Source organism: Aquila chrysaetos, chromosome 22 (assembly GCF_900496995.4).
Source record: "Aquila chrysaetos chrysaetos chromosome 22, bAquChr1.4, whole genome shotgun sequence".
Taxonomy (NCBI): Eukaryota; Metazoa; Chordata; class Aves; order Accipitriformes; family Accipitridae; genus Aquila; species Aquila chrysaetos.
This window is the reverse complement of record NC_044025.1, coordinates 11,116,729-11,129,349: the sequence shown is the minus strand read 5'-3', so window position 1 is coordinate 11,129,349 and position 12,621 is coordinate 11,116,729. Positions and strand designations below refer to the sequence as shown.

Genomic DNA, 12,621 nt, shown 5'->3' with positions numbered 1-12,621 from the left:
GGCTGGAGCACCTCTCCTATGAAGACAGGCTAAGAGAGTTGGGATTGTTTAGCCTGGAGGAGAGAAGGCTTTGGGGAGACCTTAGAGCAGCCTGCCAGTACCTAAAGGGGGCCTAGGAAAGATGGGGAATGACTCTTTATCAGGGAGCGTAGTGAGAGGATGAGGGGTAATGGTTTTAAACTGAAAGAAGGTAGATTTAGATTAGATGTAAGGAAGAAATTCTTTACTGTGAAGGTGGTGAGGCACTGGAACAGGTTGTCCAGAGAGGCTGCGGATGCCCCATCCCTGGCAGTGTTGCAGGCCAGGTCGGATGGGGCTTTGAGCAACCTGGTCTGGTGGAAGGTGTCCCTGCCCATGGCAGGGGGGTTGGAACTAGATGAGCTTTAAGGTCCCCTCCGACCCAAACCATTCTATAATTCTGTGATTCTGTGAAGCTTAGTCACGTGCTGAGTCACACCAGCAATTGGTGGTTGAGTCAGGAAGACAGACCACGGCTTGCTGCTACTTACAGTGCACCGTGTTTTCTCACGTTTTCATTAACTGAGTGATAATAGTAGCTCCAGCACATTCTGCATATAAATATAACATTCTTGGGATTAGGGGCTAGCAAGATACGGCTCGGGTGGGTAGGAAGTCAGACACTCCATGGAAGATGGCAGCTCTCTGCAGAATTGTTGTCCTCAATCATCCTAGGTTAGCAGATGTAATAACACTCTCCATGTCTTGAAAGGTTTTTACTTTGTATTCTCTTTCTTGCATCTTCCGGTTCCTCATTCCAATCCTTCAAACACTTTTCTGCAAGAGCTCAGTAGCAGTCTATAAACAATAGCCTGTAAAAGTTATAAAACCCCAAACATGACAGGACAACAAGCCATATCTATCATGCTGCTCCACACAAGCAAGTTTTTTCTAATGATGCTGTTTGCCAATACATTTATCGAGTCTTATACCTAAATGCACTTATTATTCTAGGCTTAACGCTAGTGACACCACTGGAATCAATAGGAAACCTTTCCTCGGCTTTAATGAATGCAAGACCAGGCACCTTCTCTGTAGCGATGCTTTGGAAAATTATAGGTGTGCTGAGGTGAGAAACAACAGCTGAGAGTCTGCGTACACCAGCAGGAAATCCATCATCAACAACCTTGAGAAAGTAAACAGTAGGAGAGTTCTGGGAAATCTAGAGATTTAGGATGCTGAAAGAAAAAAGAAAGCGAGAGCTTCTAACCAAGTGGACTATATTAAAAGCATTTGCTTTGAGGAGGAAGGAGCAGAGCAGACGTGAAATGTGACAAATGGAAAAATATCACATTAAGCATGGAACCTTAAAAAGGATTTTCCCGCAATGGGATGAAGTAAGTGTTTCAGAAAATGAACTGATATGAATTCTGAGTCTTGTCTCAGACTGGCTAAATATAACATCATTTATTGCCACTTTATATTTGCGTTTGAGCTCTATGGTTTTCCCTGAAGAAATGAGTAATAATATTTAACATAACTAGCATTGTGAAAACTTTAAATTATTCATTTGGAAAAAGACAAGCAGCCCTGCTGTAATTCCCACTTCACTGCCACGGTGCATGTAATATATTGTGGTTCAGGTGCTGCAAAGTGCAAACCATAAAAATTTAAAATACTACTTCCTGGGATTATTAATAATGAAGAGTCTCTCACTCAGAGTGGCTTTCACATTAACAGAAGAGATAAACAAAATGTGTTTCTCCTACCAAGGGGAAAGGTTTCTTCCAAGTTCAAAGCTGGACTTTGTAGTCCCGCAAAATGGTTGTAACACCCTCATCAGTTTCCATGTAGATTAGTTATGCTCACTTTTAAACGAAAATGAGACTCTTGGCTTCATTCCTTTCCATGCCTTTCTTCATTCCTTGCAGAGAGAGAACAGAAAATATAAACTTATGACTGGCACTGACATCGTGGTTTCCTTTGCCTTCATTACCCAACTGAGCATCAATAGCTGAGAAAGACCTTAGACCAAGTCCCAGTTGTAGCATGCTGTCCAGGTTACTGATGATAGCAAAATGGTGACTCCCAGTCTTGATACTAAATCTGCTGCAACTGAGCTGGTTTCTATGTTTATGTGCTACCAGCCAAGGGATGGCTAAAATTCACCACCTGCTCGCACACAAAATTCTCCAGTGACCTACAAGCACTAATCCTCACACACAGCCAGCTTCAAAGAGCAAATGTGATGTGCACATTGCCAACAGTAGCTGAAGTTAAAATACTTAGCACTAAAAGGGTATAGGAAAAGAGATGCAAAAATCATGTTTCAGGGCTTAAAACAATCTCTTTCTTTGCAGGCTTAGGATGAAACATTGATAGACATGAGCAGTTCCATGCCTACTGCAGCATCTCCTGTACCTCCCGTGGACTCTTGCACTGGCTCCTGCTAGAAACAGGACACATTGGACTGGGTGGACTAGTAATCTCAGACTACCTAGCAATCACCATGCTGAAAACTCCCACATTTTTAGACAATTAGGTCTTTAAAAACTTTCCCAAATAATTATGACCATCCCACGGGAGAGGCAGCTGTGCTTCCAAAACTACAGGATGAACACAGCAGGCAGACTTCCCAGAGATTAGTATTAAAATTGGCATTTGGGATGTATGTAATGGTAGTCCCCATGGCATCCTAGTCACTATTTGAATACATAAAATGCCTGGAATACCAAGCAGCAAAAAGAAAAAAAAAAAGGAAAATTTAAGAAAAGGATGCCCTGGAATCAAATCCATAGTCAATGGAGAAAGTCACAGTCAGTAGAAACACTCTGCTTTTTTTCCTTGTATCAGCTCATCTAATGGGTGTTGTGCTGGAAATTAGTTTCACAGAGGGTGGTAGAAAAAAGTGGTCTCCTGAATCAGTGCCAGGAGGATATTCCAGGCATAAGGAACATCACAAAAGGACAAAGACAGCAAACGTAATCAGCCCTGGCATCACCGATGAAAGGCAGGACAGAATGCAAAGGCTGCTTTTGGAGCTGAAAGCAGCTGAGAAGCGAAAGGCATAGCTCGCAAACATAAAGGGAGCTTGGAAATTATTCAGCTAAGTCTCCCTACAAATCCCTGTGTGACCATAACCATCAGGAACCCACAGGAGGCTGCGAAGGGGTGACAAAAATTGATTTCAGTAGGTTCAGCCAGGAGAGGGTATAGCAAGGCAGACAAAAGAATCAATCACTCAGCTGTAGTGATGGTAAATTGGCCAGGGTAAATTAGCCGAGCTCCATTGATTTCATCTAAACTACACTGATTTACACTAGTCAAGAATCCTGCCCAGTCTTACTTTCCAGACCAGTAAGTAACTGGTATATGGGGTTCACTTCACGATCTTGCTGAAATAACTTCCACCTGCAGCAATGGGCTTTCATGTTAGAAAAAAGAATAGATTGCAACAGGCTTAGCCAAACATCCATACCCTGACACACTTTTCCTGTGTCCATTTCTGCTGTTTCTGCAGAATGCAGCTCTAGGAGTTGCAGTGCAGACATAACTGGGTTTAAGAGTGGCAACGGAGCTTCCAAAAACAGGCACAAGCTAGCTTTAAACCACCTAATTCAATCACTGATAGCAACGCAGTTAAGGAGAGAAATTTCTGCACAGGCTACACAAATCCTGAGTTTTTCTATAGTGAAGATCTGCAGTAGCAACATGTTATCTGTATGCAGGTGAGGCAGTTGAATGCTACCCCAGGTGTCTGCAAAGGCTGCGAGCACATGCTTGGATTGCAGTGCAGTCCTGCCATGAGTGGATCGCCCGCAAGCAGAGGTGTTCAGTGTGCTAGGGGAGGCTAGCCCGACAGCAGCTGCATCCAAAGAAGACGAGCGTGAAATGCCAAGAACCTCAGGTAAGGCTGTCCAACACATGCAAACAAAATCAAAATGGTTACCCCAGAAACCCTGCGCTGCCAGAGTGTGTGTTGCTGCAAATATTTATTACAGCTTAATGAGCAGAGGCGGTGTTTACATTCAAATACACATTTAGAGGACAAATGGATTTGCACAGTGCAGAAGGGGGACAAATGTCACAGGAGAGGAAGGCTCCGACTCTGGTATTTGTGGGGATTAGGCAGAATATCCCAAGCAGAGAAAGGAAAGGATGGGGAAAGGCAAGACAGCCTGCCCATTCCTTCATATTTGTAATGCTCTCTTTTTATTCCTTTCCTTTCTTTTATCGATGCTTTCTTTCCCTTTCCATCCTCCTCCTCCCTTTTACTCTTCCTTCCTTCAACTGCCACAATTACTGGCCCTGCCCCATCTCTCCTTTTGCCATTTGCTCCATCCCACCAAACTCACCAGCAGCGTGAGCAGGAGCACAGGCACCTGCCCCCGGCTGCACCAGGAGCCCCCCCCAGACAGCAGCAGGGATGTCTGAGCTGCTTCTGGCCCCACCACATGTAGCAGCACCCCAAAACCAGCTCCATGCTGCCCTGACAGTGTATGCCTTCAGGCTGGCTAGGGCCACCGTGCACAGCTAGGCTTCGCAGAGGGCAGACTGACATCAGTATTTCAGGACAGAGCTGCAAGTAGTCCCCTAGGTACAAAAGCACTCATCCAGCATACTATTAATTATGCCTGCTCAGCTGGCCAGGACAAAACATTATTTTCTGTTAAACCAATAGGGACAGGCTGTGAACACAAGGGACCCTCCAGATTTTCAGGAACTCTTGATTACTGTGTGTAAATGCATGGTCTCAGCCACACAGAGAGGGGTGCGGCCAGGGAGGGCAAGAGGCAGGAGCATGGGATAGGAAAAGCGTTTGAAGAGAGCAGTTACATCTATTTTTTTTCTTTCATGGGTTGGATGGCAGGAATTTGTCACCAGAGAAATTATTTCTCAAGCCTCCAGATGCATTCAAAATAAAGAACAATGGACCACATGATAAGCCTTCTGCAGCCTTCACCACAAAAGAGATGCCGGATGTTTTTTTCAGCGCTGACAATAGCTTTCATGCACTTTTGTGTTATGTAAAATTAGGATTTTTACTGCCAGAACAGAGGCATTTCCTGCTGGATTATACTGAAGTGAGCCTATGAGACCAAGGGATCCCCAGTTGTTGGTCTCATTTAAAATTTCAGTGAAACAGTATGGTCCCTGAAAAGCTGCATATCTTTTAGCATTATCATTGCAGAGATGCGTAACAATCACAGCTGAAGCGCTTTGTCTACGCTTAGGAAAACAAGTGAACAGCTAGCCTTTTCCCCTTTGGTCCTAAAAGAAAAAAAGACTTCTTTTTTTTGCTTTTTGAATAAAAAGAAATTAAATTCAGAGACATAAAAAGCCAGGTCAAGGGCTTGTCACTGGTGATGGCTATTATTCCTGTTACATGGACGGATTTCAGCAAAAAGGCCAGACAAAAATGATTTAAGAGCATCTGTCTCTGCCTTCAAATGCCACCCCAGCAAGAGAACAGGGAACAAGGCAAATGCTTGAAGACAGTAAATAAATATAAATACACAGCAGGCTTAGCACCCTAGGGGAGAAATTACTGTCCCAGGTACATTTCTCCCCTCGCAGCCATACAACTGCTGACAAACCGACAAGAATGCTGATGGTACAGGAGGAATAGCACGAGCCTTGGGAGAAGACATCCTCATTTGGTGGAAAAAGAAATAGTCCAGTGGCCAATAATTTTAAAAAAAGGTTGCCAAATTCAAGCCTCCTGAATTCCTGCCTGGATTTTTCCAACTGCATCAAGGTGGAAGTCAGAGCTGCTAAGCTCACAGCGCTTCAAAAAACAAGCCTGCTAGGAAAGCATCCCCAAAAGAACAGCCAGTAAGTTTAAGCACACCTCTAAGAAAGTGTTTTCCCCATCACCCCCCACATGATTTCTTATAATCAAGGAACTATCTGAAAAGAGATGGGCCTCAGGGATTACTTCACAAGAGCAAAAGCCCCATTTTTATATTCTTTCTCTGTATCCTTTCTCTGAAAGGGGAGCCAGACACAAAAAACCACTTTGAAAGAGAAGCAGCTGTGGTGAAACACCTACAGAGGTTAATGCTGAGAGTCACTCTGAGTGACTCGCAGGTGATCCAGTTACAAAAATATCCTTAAAAAGAAGAAGAATCAGGTATTTAAAACCCTTAAAACAAATTTTCACTCTGTAGATTCCATAGGCTTTAGGGGGTGCTTTTAAGGATCTGCAAAGGTAAGTATACTGACAAACAACAGGTTTGTTTTTCTTCACCTTGCATGCAAGTGTCTAAGACTCAACTGGAAAAAGCCTATAAATTAACAGAGCATGCAAACCTTTGCTATGCAATATACATACACCAGGTGAAGGCATTATTGCACACTGGTAGTAACAGCAGTTAGGTCACCCAGCACAGACCTAGTATACTCTTGGATTGCTAGCCAAAGCTGGTACTACTCCTCCTTTATCAGACAGACTGAAGCTAGAGCAAGTACACAGCCCCAAGCTGCCGTCAAACCTCCTCGCTCTGGTTTTGATGCACCCTGGATAGCCCTGGACCCAAGGTCAGATCCAGGTTGAGAGCTCTCAACTTTTTAAATGAAGATATGGCGAAGAGAAGCCCAGAAAGAGGAGTATTTAGCAGGTTTTTTTCCTTTTTTTTTTTTTTTTTATTCCCCCAGATTTCACTTACAGGAAAATGCCAGGGCACGCCAGCTCTTTGTTGCAGTGGCAAAGGCGATGTGATTCGCAGCAGCTGGCGGGCAGGCAGCGAGCAGGGCCGGGAGCGTTGCCTCCTTGTGGTTAAAAGTGAACAGCAGTGGGTCTGCATTTAAGAAAACGAGCGAGCAAGCCCTTCTGAGCTGTTGCGCGCAGACCCCAACACCAAAGCTGTTTTGGCTCTGGTCATTTATGCAGCATCCCATGCAAAAAGCACAGAATGTGCCTTGGCTTATGTCCTCATTCTCCCACACTAAAAATCAACTGCTGGCAGGTTTTAGGAATAGGTGGAAAAAAACTCAAATCGATTTCAGGGGTTTTTTTTAACCCTGCCTCCTGACTGCAAGGCAAGTCCAAACAAGGATACACTCTGAAAGACTTGAAATCCATGTCTACTCTTCCTCGGGCTCACAGGCTGACTGAATTCAGTAGCAGCTTTGCTTTCCTAAGTACAAAGCTGAAATTTCCCCCTATCACTTAACCTTTGCCCAAGCTTTTCACCTGAGGCTCGACTCCTTATTAGCAGGTCTTTAAACAGACTCTCTGCCCTAGGGTGAACTCACCCCAACAGAATCTGTTCTACAACGAGCAAAGGAAACAGATTGTGAATTATTTTGCTTTTATCATAAATAACCTTTCCTTCTTGTGAACGGATCTCCAGTCGCCGTTAACTCGAGGCCTACTGCACACAGGAGCTGAACCACAGCCTGAAGAAATCAATACCATTGACTCTAATGAGTTCTGAATCATGCTTAGCACTCCTGGAGATACATCCCACTCTTCCAGCAAAGAAAAATACGGATGTCAGTAGATGCACTGACAGTAATGTATGCTAATGAAGGTAATATAACCTAACAACATGTGAATTATTGATGTAGGCATGTTTAAACAGAAAAATCAGCAAGGAATCACACCAGACCAATACACTCCAGTGTTTGTTCACCAACAGGCAATTGGAACGTGGTGGTCGTGAGAACACTCATTACCACTTTATTACCTTGAAAGGATTTTTGTTAGGTTATCCATGTCTCACCTGATACATGAGTCATTTAAATTTCACATTGTGTGACACTGCGATCTCAATGAGCCATTTGTACTAGCATCAAATGAGCTACTTTTACACATCTATAGTTTCCTCTGAGCTTTTCAGATATTTATGATAAATCATACTGCTTTGCCCAAATTATTTGGCTTAATCTTATTTGTCGGAGTCATAGATAAGGGCTGGTTTAGCCTCTCATTCACAACAATTCATGGAAGCGTAACCCTCCTGAATACAGCGAAGTCGCTCCTGATTGCCATGAGGCACAGGGAGGATGAAGCTAGCGCCTTTGTCTGGCACAGCTCTGGTTCCCAGGATGTCAAGGCAGTTGACTCAGCTCTATCATAAAATAAACATAGTTTGTCTATCTAGACAGTTTTATCACATCCATTATCATGTTCTCCTAATGTATTTAGAAGAAATTCATTTTGTACCACAGTGAAAACAGGATATATGTTCAATAACCATCAGTGTTAATTTTACTATTATTCCATTATCCTGTGAGATCTAATCATTCTGTCTGTACTTTCGGGTGAGTTGGCTCCATCTCTGTGGTATCTGGGAACTACATTGCAGACAGGCTTTGTTTTTGTGAGGACTGTTGGGGCATACAGATTTTTATGGTCTCATCGTGTCCTCACCAGGTTATACTGACATGCATCATCGCTGCATCAATATAGACAAAAGATTTCCTAGTACATACTGCATCTAAAAAATTCCAACCACCAAACCGCAGCCAATCGCCGATGCACGTTTCTGGACATTTTAGTGCTGCATTCAGTTCTGAGAGTGTTGAGTGGGCAGGGGAGAAAGCTGTCCCCTGGCTGGAGCCAATCGGGGAAACGAATCCCTGGATTGCTCCATCACCACCCCGCGCATGGGGGAACTCAGCCGCTCTCTTCAGAGAAATCAGCATCGTCAATGCCCAAATAAGCTTTGCAAAGCCACAGAGAAGAAAACAAAGCTTAACTGAGATGATAATTAAAATAGCTGCTTATTTCAGAAGAGTTATCACGTTACTCTCAATGCAGGCTATTAATCTTACTGATAATAACGCACTGCAAACTGCTCCTTAGTTTCTCCAGGGCTTGCAAGAGAAACATACTAAGCTTTTTCCAGTTGTACTTGTGAAGGAATATTTGGGGGTTTTGGGGGGAGGAAAGGAGTTGGGGGACAGTTGCGTGCTTACTTGCCATGTTAAAACAGATAAACACACTATGAAAGGCAACCCCTTTTTATTTATTGAATAAACACTACACCACAGTTCACATCGCCAGAGACCAGTAAGTCACCAAGGCAGTGAACACCAAGGGGCACGTATGTGTGCCTAATCATGCAGGAGCGCCATTCCATTTTTGTTTTACCTTTTCCGGAGCCGGGAACTGCAGGTGATTTACTTCCAAAGGTGTGATCAAAGGAACTGTCTGAAAACCATCTTCGTTGGATGGTTGTTTGCTGTTCTTGTCGTTCAAATTACTCCCCAGCTTCACCATTCTTGGACCTTGCTTTCCAGACCTAAAACCGGCAAGACGATCAATGTCACAAGGGTAGCGGGAAGAGGCGGATTTCTGCCTCACCCTGCCCGGTTTGACTTGGCGTATGGGTTACCTGGGCTTTTACACCTGGGTTTCTAGACGCGCGGCACACCCCGCCACCGCTTGCCTTCACACACGCGTTTTGCCGTACCCTACCCAGACACCCCACAAATACCCCTTACGAACCCCAAGCGCGGCTGCTCCCAACGCGCCGCCACCGCAAACGCCGTTACCGACTGCGAGTGCCGCCAGCACCGAAGCAACCGCAAACGTGCGTGGGGATGGGGCGCACCTCCTTTTTGACCCCCCTCCCCTGTGGGGTTTTTTGGTTTGGGTTTTTTGGGTTTTGTTTTTTTTTGTAGCCCCCCTGAGGGTACAGAAAACCTCCCTTGCAAACCCCACACCCTGGGTGACTTGGGGGGTCCCTTCCTCCCAGCTCCCCCCGGGGGGCGGCGGGGCCGGGGGTCGCGCCGCAGGGGGGGGGATACTGGGGAAGGGGGGGGGGGGCTGCGGACCCCCCCCCCCCCCCTCCGCGCCCCTCCCGCCGCCCCCGAGCCCCTACTTACTGCAAACCACGCGGTCACTGGCGGCGGCTCGGCCCGGGCGCTGCGGCGAGGGGTGGGGAGGGGGAAAGGGGGGGGGCGGGGGAAGGCGGAGGCGAGGAAGGGAAGGGGGGGGGCGGCGGGTGGTGCGGAAAGCTTTCCGTTAATTTTTCTTTGCGGTAATGAGGCGCGCGGGGGGGAGCGGTGCTGAAGGGACAGCGCTGCGCCCTGCGCTCGGCTGCGGCTCCGCAAGCGCGACTGAGGGCGGGCGCAGGCGGCAGCTCCCCCCCCCCTCCGCCTTCCCGCCTTCTCCCCTCAGCTCCCCCCCCCCTTCCCCCCCCGCGCCGCCGCCCGCCCGCCCCGCGCCCCCGCGCGCCGCCGCCGCGCGGCCTCGGGCACCCCCTGGCGTTCCCGCCGCGCACGGCCGCGCGCCCCGGCGGGGGGGGAGTTGGCGCCCCCTGCAGGCCGAGGGCGGGGCCGGCGGGCGGGGCGGCCGCGGAGCTGCGGCAAAAGGCGTTGCGGGGACACGGCTGGGGCCGCTGCGCCGGGCGGCGGGGCCGGGGGGGGGGGGCACCGGCTGGAAGGGGGGGGCCCCGCGGCAGGACGGTGTCGTGCATGCCCAAATGCCGTCGCGCAAAGGCCGGAGAGGGCCGCACGCAAGCTGCGCGGGCGCAAGGGCGATCACTGAGAGGGTCCCGGGGCGGCTGCGGTGCTGCAAGGAGACGGGACCGGTGACCGTACCGGGTCGAGCGGGCACACGCCGTTGCCCCGCTTCGGCCCACGCTGCCACTGACCGCTGTGTCCCTCACCGGGTCAGTCACCGCTCTCTGGTGCCCACTCAAACGCCGGAATGGCAGGACAGGAACAAGCCACCGGCCCTGCTCGGCTTCTGTTTCCAGAAGCCGGACTGGTAACGGGTCACCACCACCGCCACCGCTGCCTCGAAGCGCCAGGCTGGCCTGCCAGCGAACGCGCTGCCACCCACCAGCGTCACCGAGATCACCAGCCCCTGCGCGATGAAGCACTTTGCTTGGAGACAGAGGATACTTTGGGATGACTTTAGCCCGATTTGTTTATGCATATAGAATTTGCCTCCAGAGCTTGCAACTTGGCACCTTTTACAAGACCTAAATATACTCCTGAAGGCGTGAACTGTTTCCATAATAAAGCCTTTTAGAACTCACTTGTGAAAAATTCATTTAAAGCCATACTTTGGCAGAGCAAGTGAAAGCGCTGAATGCATTGGTATGAGCTTGCTCACAGTACAGCGGTTCGACGTCTAGAGCGAGAAGTGCTGAGAGGCAGTCAGCAGAGGTGGGGCAGCTAAAACTACCTGCTGCTAACATCACCTGACACGGTCCGTTAAAGAGCCTGTTTCCGATAGCTTTGCCAGTTTTTAATGCTTGGGTTGGAATTCTCTGTATCACATTTCTGCATAAGGCCAAACATCTACGGTGAATTTCATCCAAGTGAGTTTTTCTGGTTTTAAGACTAAGGTTCTGCCACATATAAAACTTAGCTTTGAATAACTTTTGCTTAGAGCGCTAAAAATTGTTGGCAGATAGCTTTTCGAGGTCCTTGGAATCATCTGCAAAAAAAAAAAAAAAATCAATGGCGTCATAAGGTTTTGTGAGTTCATATTCAGGAAATTCAGAAAAGATTTCTTAAGCTCAGTAGCAGAGATCCCCTCAGATCCCATCCATCAGAGGCATGTTCAGCTCAAGACTCAACAAGATTTTTCACTGTAACTACAACTTCAGGTTGCTGCAGACTGGACCAGGAATAGATACCTACAAAGAAAGCTGGCAGGCTGCATCCCACAGATAAGGGAAAGTGTAGGACTTATGCTCTATAGGTCTGAAGAAGCACATAAAAACACTCACTAAAGATTGATTAAATTACTACAACGTAATGTTTTAATACTGTAGTAATACAGGGAATCAACCATCAATGCCCATCTGGGCTAGGATCTGTGCAAATACATAGCAAGTTATAAACCCTGCAAAGTCCTTTTCTCATGCTCTGCACAGAGATGAATGTCACTGTGATAGTTTGTCTCAGGATGATAATTAGGCCCTTCAAAATGTGGAGGCTGTAAGAAAATCCAAAAGCACATACTTTGCAAATGATGACAGAAGCCCAGTCTCGTCCCAGACATTGCCCGCTCTCCAGATCCTGAGCCAAAGCCCTCTGGTCCTAGAGGGGCACTGGACGAGGCTCCTATCAGAGTATTTCGTATCATTCATGTACAGCATCACTGAGGCTGGCAGGAACCTCTGGAGACCACCCACTGCAAACCCCCCGCTTAAAGCAGGGACAGCAAGAGCAGGTTGCTCAGGGCCATTTCCAGTTGGGTTCTGAATATCTCCAAGGATGGAGACACCACAAATGCTCTGGGAAACCTGTTCCAGTGTTCAGCCACCCTCATAGTAAAATAGTTTTTCTTACATTTAAATGAAATTTCCTGTGTTTCAGTTTGGGCCCATTGTCCCTTGTCCTATCGCTGGGCACAACTGGGCTCTGAGCCCCCTGAGCCTTCTCAAGCCTGAACAATCCCAACTCTGTCAGCATCTCCCCGTGTGGCAGATGCTCCAAGCAAGAAAGTGCAATTGCAGCAACTCTTTCCTCAACTTTCAATATATTACAGATTATATCATCTGAATTGATTTGACCATCCAAAGAGATTCACAGACTCTATAGTTATCTTCCACTGAATGCATACGTTTGAACTACTCTAGCTCCTCTGTCAGCAAAATGGCTATTTTCAACTGAGGGACTAGGAAATATTATTAAAAAATGCAAAGGGAACATTGCGTTGTAACTCCATAGAAACGGCGCTGTGGTTTTCCG

General features: G+C 47.2%; 1 protein-coding gene across 3 annotated transcripts in view; it reads right to left on the bottom strand.

Annotated features, from left to right (window-relative positions):
• The window catches only part of NSG2 (neuronal vesicle trafficking associated 2), a 41,736-nt gene extending 31,660 nt beyond the window's left edge, over positions 1-10,076 (bottom strand). The window contains exons 1-2 of one of the 3 annotated variants that reach the window (XM_029998017.1): positions 9,796-10,076; positions 9,059-9,209 (exon numbers count right to left, since the gene is read on the bottom strand). In XM_029998017.1, the coding sequence (XP_029853877.1) occupies positions 9,059-9,187 (129 nt within the window). In that variant the 5' untranslated portion in view covers positions 9,188-9,209; positions 9,796-10,076. Of the gene's footprint in view, positions 1-9,058; positions 9,210-9,302; positions 9,531-9,795 lie in introns of those variants that run through there. The other 2 variants (XM_029998018.1, XM_029998020.1) reach the window with 2 other exon arrangements.
• Between the last annotated feature and the right edge of the window lie 2,545 nt (positions 10,077-12,621).